Raw genomic sequence first — 14,772 nt, 5'->3', positions numbered from 1 at the left:
ATCTAGAGTTGCATGTGGACCACTGTTCCTTCTCGGCTATTTCTTGGTTTGACACCTAAGATAGGGAAAATACAAAATGACATAGAAAAGAGGTATTTTGAGATCCATATTGCTTTATGTTGCTGATTTCATAGTGAGTACCTGATTCCAATCTGCTCTGGCAACATGACATTGTAACCATTTGTATTCTGATGAGGACATGATTTTAACATATAGAGGGTGGGCTGCTGGTACTTATGATTGAAATGGGGATCCTAAGCTGTTCGCCCTGATAGAAGACTAGAATTTTATTTTTGTTCATTGATACAAATGAATCAGATTGGTACATTTTTATTTTTTTAACTAGGGGAACTATTTTAAATTTGGTTCTCAGATACCTTATTCTGAAAACATTAATATGATCCACAGTTTCTACATCTAACTGCCTTTGGGCAGAAACTTTACTCAGTTCTGCAGAGTTTTGTGAAATACCTGTGAATTCATGATGTGTCATCTTAGGCTCCTGGCACAGGAATGCACTCCTTTCTGTGGCTCTGTGCTGTAGCAGCTGAGAGAACCAATTTAGATGTGTGTTCACTCTTGCCACTAATTAGTTTGGAGACCTTAATTGGGTTCACTGAGACGTCTTCTAGGGTACCACAGACGTTGAAGAGAAGTTACCTCTTGTGTGGAGAACATTTTTACTTACAGTTTCGGTTTTTTATTTATTCATTTGGCTGTGTTGGGCCTTCATTACAGCACACGAGATCTTCAATGTGGCATGTGGCCTCCAAAACTCACAGGCTTGGTAGCTGTGGCACACAGGCTTAGTTGCCCTGTGGCATGTGGGATCTTCTCAGACCAGGGATTGAACCCACGTCCTCTGCACTGGGAGGTGGATTCTGAACCACTGGACCACTAGGGAAGTCCCTACAGTTTCTTTTTTTTTAATTTATGCTTTTAGTTTTTGTGTTTAGTTTATTTGCATAGTGTATATATTTTTTAATTTTTAAAAATTGGAGTATCATTGCTTTACAAAGTTGTGTTAGTTTCTGCTGTACAAGTTTTTATCAGCTGTATGTACATGTATATCCCCTCCCTCAAGAGCCTCCCTCCCCTCCCCCCATCCCATTCTTAGTATAGTTTCACTTGTCTCCTGTAAGGAGTAAAAGGCCTGGGGCAGGAGGCTTGCAAATCAAATTCTCTATTGCCTGGATTGAGGGAGACTTGTTTACTCAGATCTCATTAGGAACTAACTGATTCAGGGAAATAGAGGAAAACAATAGAATGGGAAAGACTAGAGATCTCTCCAAGAAAATTAGAAATACCAAGAGAATATTTCATGCAAAGATGGGCTTAAAAAAGGACAGAAATGGTAGGGACCTAACAGAAGCAGAAGATATTAAGAAGAGGTGGCAAGAATAGACAGAAGAACTGTGCAAAAAAGAGCTTCACGACCAGGATAATCACGATGGTATGATCACTCACCTAGAGCCAGACATCCAGGAATGTGAAGTCAAGTGGGCCTTTAGAAAGCATCACTACGAACAAAGCTAGTGGAGGTGATGGAATTACAGTTGAGCTATTTCAAATCCTGAAAGATGATGCTGTGAAAGTGCTGCACTCAACATGCCAGCAAATTTGGAAAACTCAGCAGTGGCCACAGGACTGGAAAAGGTCAGTTTTCATTCCAATCCCAAAGAAAGGCAATGCCAAAGAATGCTCAAACTACCGCACAATTGCACTCATCTCACATGCTAGTAAAGCAATGCTCAAAATTCTCCAAGCCAGGCTTCAGCAATACATGAACCGTGAACTTCCAGATGTTCAAGCTGATTTTAGAAAAGGCAGAGGAACCAGAGATCAAATTGCCAACATCTGGTGGATCATCGAAAAAGCAAGAGAGTTCTTGAAAAACAGCTACTTCTGCTTTATTGACTATGCCAAAGCCTTTGACTGTGTGGATCACAATAAACTGTGGAAAATTCTGAAAGAGATGGGAATTCCAGACCACCTGACCTGCCTCTTGAGAAACCTGTATGCAGGTCAGGAAGCAACAGTTTAGAACTGGACATGGAACAACAGACTGGTTCCAAATTGGGAAAGGAGTACGTCAAGGCTGTATATTGTCACCCTGCTTATTTAACTTCTATGCAGAATACATCATGAGAAACGCTGGGCTGAAAGAAGCACAAGCTGGAATCAAGATTGCTGAGAGAAATATCAATAACCTCAGATATGCAGATGACATCACCCTTATGGCAGAAAGTGAAGAAGAACTAAAGAACCTCTTGATGAAAGTGAAAGAGGAGAGTGAAAAACTTGGCTTAAAGCTCAACATTCAGAAAACTAAGATCATGGCATCCGGTCCTATCACTTCATGGCAAATAGATGGGGAAACAGTGGAAACAGTGTGAGAGTTTATTTTTCTGGGCTCCAAAATCACTGCGGATGGTAATTGCAGCCAACCTAGACAGCATATTAAAAAGCAGAGACATTACTTTGCCAAAAAGGCCCGTCTAGTCAAGGCTATGTTTTTTCCAGTGGTCATGTATGGATGTAAGAGTTGGACTATAAAGAAAGCTGAGAGCTGAAGAATTGATGAACTGTGGTGTTGGAGAAGACTCTTGAGTCCCTTGGACTGCAAGGAGATCAAACCAGTCCATCCTTAAGGAGATCAGTCCTGGGTATTCATTGAAAGGACTGATGTTGAAGCTGAAACTCCAATACTTTGGCCACCTGATGCAAAGTGCTGACTCATTGGAAAAGACCCTGATGCTGAGAAAGTTTGAGCAGGAGAAGAGGGGACAACAGAGGATGAGATGGCTGGATGGCATCACCGACTCAATGGACATAGGTTTGGGTGGACTCCAGGAGTTGGTGATGGACTGGAGGCCTGGCATGCTGTAGTTCACGGGGTTGCAGAGTTGGACACGACTGAGCGACTGAACTGATGGAAGGGTGGGCAAGAAGGACCTATGGGGCCTGGTCAAAGCCCAGTGCTGGTGCTCACTAGCTGGATAAGCTTGGGGCACACATCCCAGCAATGGGACCTCTCCCCTCCCAGGTCCTGTGTGGTGAGAATGCAGACCAGGGCTCTGAGCGAACTCTCCTACTCCTTCCTTCCTCTGTTCACCTATGCTGGGCCCGCTTCCTCCCTGGGGTCTGGGAAAGTAGCTTCTCAGGATCTGAGACCGCACAGAGGTGTTTTACTGAGGAAGGAAATATGTTTAGTAAATTTGAGCTGTAAACCATCTGAGCCTCCTGGAGATCTAGGGTCAGACAGACCAAAACATTTGATCGTAAATATACGTCGGTCCAATGTAACTTAGTTCCTCCTAGTTCTTCCTAAAAGCTTTTCTTCTCTGGAATAAACTGTTAAGTTCCATTTGGAACATGGACCACATTTTCTACACCTAGTGTAACACCTGGCATATAGTATGCATGAGTTTACAAATGGTATGATCTCACAAAGGTTATTAAAGATTTCAGTACTGACCACCAGGTGGCTCTCATTTTCCTAAGACCCAGTGTCTTCTCTGGGGAAACGGGACACTGTTTTAGGACCTTAAGGATTTTTAAGTGTTAAAGATACTATCTCAGACTCACACTATCAGTTTATGACAGATTCGGGGACAGAACCTAGCTCATAACATCCGAAATACCGTAACTATGAGGTAACAGCCCTATTCCTTGAGGCACTGGCTCCAATAACACTGCAGACTATATAGCCTGGTTACATTTCGTCCTTAAATTCGAGGTGACAGCCTCACATCAAGAAAAAAAATTCAGCAGGGCTATGGCAAACCGATGCATCAGGGTAGAGACTTCCTGACCTCTTGCCACCTTAAACTGGTGGCAAAAGCTACTTTTCCCAACTTTTGTGATTTCTGCTGCAGAATCCCAAAGTGTGATCCTCAACTAGGAGCAGCAGCACCTGGGAACTTGTTAGAAATGCAGCTTCTCAGGTTACACACAAACCTGCTCAAAAACTTGAAGCAGCCAGACTGGTGGTGGTTGGGGGTGGGGGGGGGGGGGGGGGGGTGAGGTGACTGATGCACACTAAAGGGTTCTGCTAATAAAAGCCCCACATTTCCCCAGCGAGGGGACTACTAATACAACGCCTGATGATTCCATTTGCAAACTTTTCTCAAGTTTAGTTACTTGGGGGTTTAAGTGGACTTCATGTGGGTAACTTAGGCAACATGTTATATAAAAGTATAATTTATATAACCAAGCTAGTTCAGTGGGTCTCAGAGAGTGATCCAGAAACCTCCAGCGGCCCCAAGACCTTCAGGGAGTCCAGAAGTGTGAACTACTTTCCTGTTAGCTGCTTTGTTCACTTTCATTCTCACAAGTTTATACTGTTTTCCAGAAGCTAAATGATGTGGTGTCACTGCTTTGAGGCAGATGGAATGTGTACTGTTGTCTTAAAACAGTTGTTTTTAATATGATAGATATCAATTGATACAGGCCTGAAGTAGGATTGCTCCTTCAAGGTCTTTAGAGAATTTTAAGGAAGTAAAAGGCTTCCTGAGACCAAAAAGTTTGGAACCACAAATACAAAATTTTTATTTTTCCTTTAGCTTGGGGTATACAACACTGGTTTAACCCACTTTCTAAGCAGTTAGTTATGATAAACGACAAGTGAACACATGAGTTTCTTTACAGCCATTTGAAGTGATAGGGCCTAAGAACAGGTAGAAGAGAAAGAAATTAGGGGAAGCAACAAGCACTTCCTCTGGAATATGAACCAAAGCATCAAACCATTTGCAACTTTGATTTACTCCATAGACTGCTTACTAACTAGAAAAGGGTTATGTAAGCCCAGAGGGTCTGGAACTAAATGGCTGTATTTCAGGTGAAATGTGCGAACAGCTTTTAAGTCACTTCAAGTGGAAACTCACCCAATTCCAGACCCATTTATGAACCCCAGTAGATGGCGTGTGGTACTTCCCTCCCAGTCAACACGTAATTCCTTAAATGAGAGACAACCAACACAAGACTGTCATTCACGTTTCCGCATACTTTATTTGTTACAAACATACAATTTTTTAAATATAGACTGTAAAACTCCATTTGCAAAAGTCTGTTATTGTAAGGAGTGCACACCAGCAGTAAGGATTCTTTTTTCTCTATGAGTTTTTCTGTCAGTTTTGATAGTTAGTGGTAAATACGGGACCCGCCATTTTACAGACTGACTGAAGCTTTTGGCTGTATTCACATTGTTCTTTTGAAGCAGCCCTGCTCGTCTCAAAATTGACCGGAATCAGCTTCAACCTCCAGGCAGTGAGATCAACAGCCCGTCTAGACTATGCTTTTGAATGGTTTCCAGGAAGTATGAGTTCTGAATGGGTACTGCACTTCACGGATTTGTTTGAATTGCCCATGCAGCTGTGTTTGTTAAAGTGCATTCTTCTTTTAAAAAATAAGAGGAATAATCTTTACTCTTTAACCAAGGTACTTAAAAAAATGAACTTTTTGGTCTCTCAGCAGATATTCCCAAATTGATCCTATCACTACAAATTTTAGTGTTCTATTTACAAATATTTATAGGGTAACAGGTGGAGGGGACCTTATAAAATTAAAGGTGCAGCTTCTCTTGAAGCAGAAATCAGTTCTACAAATTCATACATAGGAGTACACACTTGGTTTACAATGCACAAGCATTTGGATATTTACAGAGACTGAAGACATCCCAAAAAACCCTCTTTAAAGTAACTTCCAACCTCAACTCTAGTTGTACATCTAGATCAGGAAGCTGTCTCCTATCAAGATTTGGTTTTAATTCATTCTAATTATGTCTGTAGATTCTCTATGGGCAGGACATCAGTCCCAACTTTGGAATGAAGAATCATCTAGTCTAAGGAAACCCCTGGTAGATCTGACTGGCAGTGAAGGTTACTAAAGAAAGTGTGTTATTTGGAAATATGTCAGAAGATGGACAGACTTCTAAAAATGGACTTGGGAAAATCATCTGCATAGAGGTGCAAGACAGAATAAATATTAATCATTTTAGAACTTTAGAAAAAGAGGAGCCCAAATATATTGATAACCACAGCTATTATTCCAATTATTCATAATCAGTGGAAAAAACTCAAATTTACTTGCCTCCTACTATAACATGCACAACTCTCAAGTATGCCCTGTACTTTTAAAATCAGTTTCTAGACTTCTGCCCAATCTATTAGCTTCTAGGAATACAGGCAGCTTTTGAAACAGAAGTGACATGTGGGCTAGGAGAAAAGGGTTTATGCCTCATATCTGAACAGATTAAGATGCAAGTCTCAAACTTCTACAATACAGATGTTTCTGTTTTTCAATTTTCTTTCTCTACCTGCAGTTATATATGTCCTTGGAAAAGGAATTTTAAAAGGGAAGAAACCTACCACTTGCCACTCCACTTCCGCATATGTATAATAAAGATTTTTTGAGCAGGCTTGATCTTGTAATATAGAGCAAGGAATGGGGATGAGAGTTTAAGAAATAAGAGACGATCTACATAAATTTTCTTGAAAGATTTACCCACTGATGTCTTTGAAGTAGGGAAGGAAAAAAGACAAACTCATGTCTTCTTCAATATGCTAGTGGACAATTAACTTGGATAGGTTTATTGCTTTCTCTCCAATACTCTGGGCCCACATTTCATCACACTAAAGGTATGATCAGCCCTCTCTTATCCATGTCAGTAGGCATTTTATATATAATATGGGGAAAATGAAATTTGCTCCTAGACTCAAAATCCCATGTTAAAAAAGTACAGTCATACTCTTTCATCAAACCATGTTAGAATCACCTATGGAAAAAAATAACATTTCTGCATCAGATAAAGCTTTGCCCTCCTGTAAGTAGAACTCCTACTAAGCAGTGACACTACCAATACAGCATTTGCTGTTATTTTAACATGGCTTTACCTATCCCCACTGCAATGTCTAATTCAAGAGGAATAAGTTAATTTTCAAATGAACAGTAAAAGATTGCAAATAAAGGCGATTACATTGATGGCATATTCCCTATTTCATTAGGAAATATAAAATACATTCATAAAGGTCTTAACTTGGATCAGGGGTACAGATATCAACTAGATATCAATTTCTAGATATCTAGAAATTACTAATGTCTTCATGATGCAATATTTTTCAAATTTAATTTTCATCCTGACAATTGGACCACATTTATTAAGTAAGAGTCTGTTAAACCCATCAGTAATGAAACTAAGTTTTAAGACTGAGGGCTGCGAACAGCGACTTTAACTAAATAGCAGGTAAACATATCAAGAGAAGTCATCATTCAACTTGAAGCTTTTGGGGGTTACCATTTGAAAATTAAAGACTTTGTTTTTCTAGATTAAAAACAGGGGAAATGAGGTTATAATTTCCATTTCCACCTTATGCCTGGAATTCCAAATGGGGCACTGTCATGTACTTTTGTGTCTATACATGTATTTTTTAGGTAAATGTGGTAGTTTTCTTTTTCTACAATCACCACCCACCCCCTGGCCCCATTATCCAGTTTATTCAATGGGAATAGTTAACTGTTTAGGAAGACAGCTAATTGATTTACAGTACTCTAAAACCAACCCTGAAAACTGGCAATTTCATTCATTTACTGTAACTTCAGTGCCGTATTGACAGAAAAAAAAAGTTACCTTAAGGCTCAAGGGAAAGTAACTTATTAAATTGTGAATGCAGCATTGTTTACTCTCCCGTCCATTGGAAACTAGCAAAATGCATTCTAGATCAGTAATACAAACTTTCTAACATTAGCAAAGATTTCTACTTTTCTTATACAGAGTTAAAACAATATTCAAAAGCAAATTATCTAGGGGAGCCTGAGAAACCATGATCCACATCACACACAGATTCCATGTATTTCATGATCAAAAAGTGCTTTATCTTTGAGAAATATGTCAGGGCTAAAATGGAAATACACAAGGAAAAAAATCACTTGACACTTTCTCAAGTGAAGTACAAAATGGAAAAGGAGCAAAAAGATGGGAGGCGCTGCTCTTTGAACACGCCTTATGCAGGTGACTTTTAGGGGATACGAAATTAAAATTGTTTTAAGAGTTAACAGTGGAATTTTACACCACTATATGTATTCTAAAACCTGAGATTGGACATCAAAGCAGTCTACTTTCTTACTTATCAGAGCAATTCTGATACTTCCTAAAAATAGAAGACAACTCAATTGAATTAATAACTCCAGGGTCAAAAACATTAACTTTCCCCAATAAACAAGGAGACCGACCACATTAGATACCAAGAGTGCTACAGAATGCCTCTCGACAAAGAGTCATTTTTACATAAGCAAAAAGTCACTTCTCTTCTTCCCCTTCTCACAGATCAAGGCCACACTATTCTCAAATGAATATCTACTGAGAGATCAGCTGTGCATTGGACAAAGTACCATAACTGGGTTAAAAATGAAAACAAAATTTACAGTGAAGAATACCTATGTGCATGGCTTACACACTCAAGCTTCTCAAGTTCATCCACCTCAAGAGCAAGGTAGACACAAATGGATAGTTACCTTTTAATACCTTGTGGAGAGCACATTCTACCTCCTGTAAAGCCAGTCAAGGTCACATTTAACAAAGCATCCTCAGCAACTATAGTGCCTGAAGTGTGCAGCCATTTACAGACCACTCAATATGAGGGCATTATTATAACCAGCCTCTTTTGCCCACAACCCTGCATTTTCAGATAAGCCAGGATAATTGTTTTGTTTTTTGAGAAAACTGAAGCTTGAATCTCTTAAAAGACCTGCAATTTATTGCAAAGTGATAGAGAGGTAACAGGGAAGCAATAGGTTAACAGCCTGCCTGCACCAAAGCCTCAATCATTTTGCAGTAAATAATTATGGAAAGTGACTTGACAAGTAGCCATGTGTGTATCACAGCTACAGTCATTTATACCACCTACATGCCTCCCATAGTAACATAGGGTGTCTGGGTTTTTGGTTTGGTTTTCACTTTGATTTTTGGTGCCATACAGATCTACACTGTGTACTGTGCAGCATATGCACTGAAAACTTTCTCTGCTGACTAGAACTGCCATTCTACTTGAATGAAAGGTAGGGACAATAGAAACCAGAAGGCGAGAGTAGTATCTCATCACAAATTTTTGATCTTAAAATTTCTCATGTCTGCAGCAGTTTGAGAAACAGCCATTCTACCAATTCTCCGAAAAAGAATTTGTTTCCCACTTCTCAGGAATATGACTGTTTTGAACACATGATTAGCTGGGATGTTTGCCAAAGTTGAAAAACAGTCCTAAATCACTGTTCATAGTAGCGGCTGAAAGACAAAACACAAATTGCTTTCATAGTCTGTGTAATGCTATTTTCTGACTGGAATTAACAAAGATCATTTCCTTTAATAGGCAGTATTTATGAATGAGTTCTGAAAGCCAGCCTGTTAATATCACTTTGTTTAACAAACCACACACCGCAAGTGTAGTCTGTGCTTTGCAGATTTCTATTGTCCCTAGCACTGAATGAGGACCAGTGAATGCTACAATTAATCCACATCCTCCTGTAATCTTCCTGCAGCGAGAAGAGAGACAATGAACCACCCCCCGCAGGAGAAACAAACCTTTGAGATCGGTTAAGACTTAAAAACCCACCACTATGACATTTACCATTTAATCTTACATAGGCAGGTCAAAATTTTAATATAAATTACTTTTTCCAACACATAGCTTATGCATTCTTTGCTCCTTTTTTTGGAGGATTCTCAAATTGATATCTAAAGATTTACATATGATATATTACTGTTATATGGTCTAATGACTAAGAAAATTTCTCTGGTAACCAAAGCTGATGCCATATATGGTAGTGTTCTTGGCATATACTCTATATGCCTCAGACCACTTCCACATTCTTTCTATTCAGCTAATTATAGCTTAGTAGCCACTGGTGAAGGATTGTGAAGACCCTGTCATTTCTACAGAGTAGAAAGGCAAGGCTAGTTACTGCAATTCAGCCAAACAAAAAGAAAAGAAAAAAGAATAAACCAACCCCTTAAAAAGGAGAGGTACTGCACCTTTGCAAAATTGAACTGGCTCACTGCAGCTGAGCAACAGAACCACCACTGAAGCAAGAAAACAAGTTGGTCTATACAGGAATTATACATGTTTTGAAAATGAAAAAGTTACAGCAATCAACTAAGAGCTGCAACTTTAATCTTCATTGCTGCCTCAGAGTTTGAAACTTATAAAGAGTTTATGCAAACCTAATAATGCTAGCTTCTTCTCAGCCCCTTTACTAAAACTATTTAGGGATTTGTTCTCCGCAGCAAAGAAATAAACACTCAAAACACATAGGTAAATACAGCAGGACATTATTGAAAACAGCTGCCTTGTAGTACAAAATACAGTACAAGTATACAGATGTCATTAAAACATCAAAAATACTATTGCTCCCATACAATTTAGGAAACATTCTTTGCAACGGAGAAAAATTTTTTTTAAAAAAAGAAAAGCTTAAAAAAAATCTGTTTAAAAAGTCTACTGTGGATGATGAGTAGAGAAATAGTCTGAAAAGGGCACCAATGTTTGTGGCTCTTCCACTTTTTAAAAACAAAAAAGTCTAAGATCAGTGATATTCTGAATCAAATCTAATTTTTTAAAAAAGCCTAATTTTATATACACAATTATTCCCTCCCTCTCAGCCACAATTCATGAAAACGACCTTTTTGTATATTACTTATTTCCCAATAAATACAAAAAGATTGTAGATTGAATAATACCAAAATAAGATAATAAAAAGGTATGCAATAAATTAAAAGGCAGCTCAAATAAAGGGCAGGCATGCAGTTTAAAAAAAAAGAAACTAAGATTGTGGAGGTGGGGTTACTTGCCTCCTTGTTGAGAAGGTGTCGCACAAAGTATACCTGAAAACTTTGGAAAGACCATTAGCTCCCATTCAATTCAAAGTTACCTAGGTCTATGACACTTCTAGGAATACCTTTTGATGGGGTGGGATTAACTTGATTAGTAAAAATCATACTGAAAATCCATTTAAAATATAGAAGAGGCGATCCTTGAAAACCCCAACTTTTATTCTTGAAAGACAGCTGGATAAACTGGCAAAAGCCAGTTTGTTGAAATTTCAAGATGGTATAAAAATGCTTCCAGGATATAGTCAGCATATTCACGTTCATTTCAGCTCCATTCAAATGGATTTCAGCTTCAAAGGGCACGCTGCTTGAATCACTCATCCACCATTTGCCAACTTTGATTGTGAGGTACTGATACAATGGACCAAGTTCTTAAAAATTTATTTTAAAAGAATAAATGATGCTGGAATTCTGGACCTGAGGATCTTTAGTATTTGAACAAATCCACAGATTAAACTGAAGGTAGATGACTTCAGTTTTGGTTACTTCCAACTTTTCTGTGTGGACTTATATTCCGTTAAAGCTCAGGCTTGTAGCCACAATGTTCCTTTTGTAAAGATGTTCAAGTTTTATGGTTTAAAATCCAGCCAACCAGTGGCCGAAACAGCCGAATTAGCCATAATTCACTGGCTCACACAGTGGAGCCACGGGTATCTGGCTCTCATTCATATCTAAGCCATGACCTCCATATTTGGAGATCGGGGAAGAACTTTAGTGAGCAGCAACCAATCCACTCAAACAGTTTTCCTTGTGCTTTATGCCTGATTTCTTCTTGTGCCTACCTCAGCAACCCCCAATGTAAAACTGCTTTTATCTTTGAAAAAAATCTGCCAACTTCCAAAACATTATAGTAAGGGATTCTAGTTCAAGGACTGACATCTGAATCCATTTGCATCCCGGAAAATAATTCTGCAAAGACAAGACATGGGCCTTTGTCCAGGTTCTATGCAAAACCATTTAAAACTGGATCCAATTTGTTTCTGTCCCTGGTGGCTTCTTGAATTCTTATTTTGCCCTGTCTATGATTACGTAAAGTTGCATTCCTTTTCATGAAACTTGTACCCTCAGGACTGGGTAACTGCAAAGGCCTCTCTCTTCGCAAGAATTCCATGAAGATCTAGATCCAAAACGCTGATTTCAATGGAGGTGAAGGGATAGACACTGCAACAATGAGGTCTAGAAAGATCTTTAGACCAGGTTACCCAAATGTAACACAAATTGAGCTGTCATCAACGGGTCTGGGTAACTCGAGGTGTTCCTTGGCCAGCGTGCAGGATCTCTCCCATCCAGGGTTATCCCGATGGATTTAGGAATCTTAGCTGGGAAAGAAGAGAAGCTGAGACTTCTGCTCAGGTGAGGAGACACTGTTGTCCTCTCTTTGCAGGTTGCTGTCAATTCCTTGGAACTTTACCGCTTTTCTCTAATTGTCCTGACTGTTCTCTTATGGTTATTTCTCTTAATTAACTATATTATTTAAAATTGTTTTCCTCCTCCGGGGCCTCCCTTGCTTCCCCTCCACTAGCTCACTGGGGATGAATAGGAAGGGGAGCTCTCTAGCCAAGGAGACGGTGGTGGGGTGGGGAGGCCCGTAGGGGAGGAAGCCGCACGTTTCAATCCTCATCCACCTCCTCTCCCTCTGACTCGTCCCCGCCGCGTCGCTCATAAAGCTTATCCCTCTGCCGCTCCTGGATCTCTTTCATCTCATCCGCATACCGGCAAAACGCGCCCCCGAACTTGCCCCAGGCCTTGAAAGGGACCGTGATGGCGTTGCGGTAGGACGGCTTCACCTCGCTCACGCGCAGGAACACTCCGTACTTGTTACAGCCCACGTCGAAGAAGAAACGCTTGGAGTCCACCGTGATGGAAGTGCCTTCCGGGAGCTCCCCGTACAGGCCGCCCCCAGGGCCTCCGGCGCCGCCGCCCGGGCCACCCGCCAGCTCGTCGTCCTCGCCGCCGTAGTCGTCGATGAGCTTGGCCAACGCGTCGCGGAACTCTATGAGGCCCTGCGCGGGTAGCGCAATGGTCTGGCCGCTCTGCAGGCCGCCGGGTCCGGGGCCACCGCCGCCGCGGTTGACCGTCTGACGGATGCGCAGGAAGCGGCCGCGCTGGTTCTCCTTGAGGTCCAGGTAGTACTTGCGGTTCTCGCGCACCAGGAACTCGCTCTTGAGCGCGCGCCGCGGCCCACCGCCCTCCTCGGCGCCCGCCGCCGCCGCCACTTGCTCCGGGCTGCTGGGGCCCAGCTGCGCGTAATGCTCGATGAAGTCGCCCAGGTAGTCACGGAATTCGGCGGCCACCGCCATGGACAGCGTGAGGCGGCTCTTGGAGCCGCCCGCGCCCACCTCGGCGATCTTGAGGAAGCGGCCTTTGGCGTTCTGCTTCACATCTAGGTAGAAGCGTTTGTTCTGGATGTCCAGCCGCTTCGAGGCCAGCTCCTGCGTCTCCTGCTCGCCGCCGCCGCGGGACGCGGGCTGGAAGCCGCCGGGCCCGCCACCGCCGCGCTCGCTGCCGCTGTCGCCGTCCGCCATCTTCTCGGCCGCCGCCGCGCCCAGGCCGCCGCCCGCCGCCCGCCGCGCTCGCGCCCCTGCCCTCCGCCCTGCGGCTCGCTCTCCCGGGCCCCCCAGCCTCGCTCGCCGGCCCGCTCACGCGCGCCCGCTGTTCATCGCCGGCAGCCGCCGCCGCCGCCCCCCCATCGCCCCCGCGCCCCGCCCCGCCACTTCCGCCGGGCCAGCTTCCGGCGCGCGCCTCCGTGACGCCGCCCCGCCCCGCCCCCATGTCCTCGCTGCCGGAAGCGCCGCGCAAGGCGGCGGCTGCGGGGCGCAGGGCAGTGACGTCACGGGTCCGCGGGGATTTGGGGACCCTGGAGACCCGGGTGGGTAAACTGGGAAGGAACTCTGGAAGCTTACGGGCGACGGAAACAGTCTGCATCTTGTTTGTGGTGGTGGTTTTACAAGATAGCCGAAAGTGATTCAAATTACGCTTTATATAAATGCGGTTTATTCTAGGGAGATTACACCGGAGTACAGTTATTATTTATGAAAGAGGAATTGAAGGAAGGAAGATGTTGGGGATACTCCAAACTAACCTAATAGGATTGCTGTATAAGAATCCGTGAGTGATATTTAGCAAAATGACCGAGTTATAGTGAGTGCTCAATAAATACGTACTCTTAGTTCTTGGAATACCGTACATAGTGCCTGGAACATGCTTGGTAACATCATCACCGTCTCAACGGCGTAAGATAAAATGATGGCCTGAACTAAGTAGTGGTAGTGGGGATGGAGAGTTTAGGAAAGGAGTTAATTTTTATAAAACACGTATGTACAGGGACTGGTAACCATTTTACACGTTAACTTGGAAGAATACTTGTTCCATGTGTTACATTGTGTGGAGAAACAGGAATGGATTTAAAAAGTGAAAAATGGGACTTCTGGTGGTTTGGTGGCTGAGATTCCATGCTCCCAATATAAGGGGCTAGATCCCACATGTTTCAACCAAGAGTTCACTTGTAACTAAAGATCTCAATGCTGCAGCTAAGACCGGCAACAGCCAAATAAAGTGAAAATGAAAGTCGCTCAGTCGTGTCCTACTCTTTGCAACCCCATGGACTGTACAGTCCATAGAATTCTCCAGGCCAGAATACTGGAGTGGGTAGCTGTTCCCTTCTCTAGGAGATCTTCCCAACCCAGGGATTGAACCCAGGTCTCCCGCGTTGAAGGCGGCTTCTTTACCAATTGACCCACCAGGGAAGCCCAGCCTAATTAATAAATATTTAAAAAAAAAAAAAAAAGTAAAATGTGTATCTTTCGATGGGAGGAGGTGTGTGCTAAGAGTCATTCTGCCTGGGTCTGAATCCCATACTGGTTGTGAGGTTTTGGGTATGTCAATTAACTTCT

General features: G+C 42.3%; 1 protein-coding gene across 1 annotated transcript; it reads right to left on the bottom strand.

Annotated features, from left to right (window-relative positions):
• Positions 1 to 4,985: 4,985 nt before the first annotated feature.
• On the bottom strand, positions 4,986 to 13,553 carry PURB (purine rich element binding protein B). The gene has a single exon (XM_004008260.6). The coding sequence runs from the start codon at positions 13,402 to 13,404 to the stop codon at positions 12,490 to 12,492; it is 915 nt and encodes a 304-aa protein (XP_004008309.3). The 5' UTR covers positions 13,405 to 13,553; the 3' UTR covers positions 4,986 to 12,489.
• Between the last annotated feature and the right edge of the window lie 1,219 nt (positions 13,554 to 14,772).

This window comes from Ovis aries, chromosome 4, assembly GCF_016772045.2.
Source record: "Ovis aries strain OAR_USU_Benz2616 breed Rambouillet chromosome 4, ARS-UI_Ramb_v3.0, whole genome shotgun sequence".
Lineage (NCBI taxonomy): Eukaryota > Metazoa > Chordata > Mammalia > Artiodactyla > Bovidae > Ovis > Ovis aries.
The sequence above is the reverse complement of the archived record's forward strand: the minus strand, read 5'-3'. Positions and strand labels throughout refer to the sequence as shown.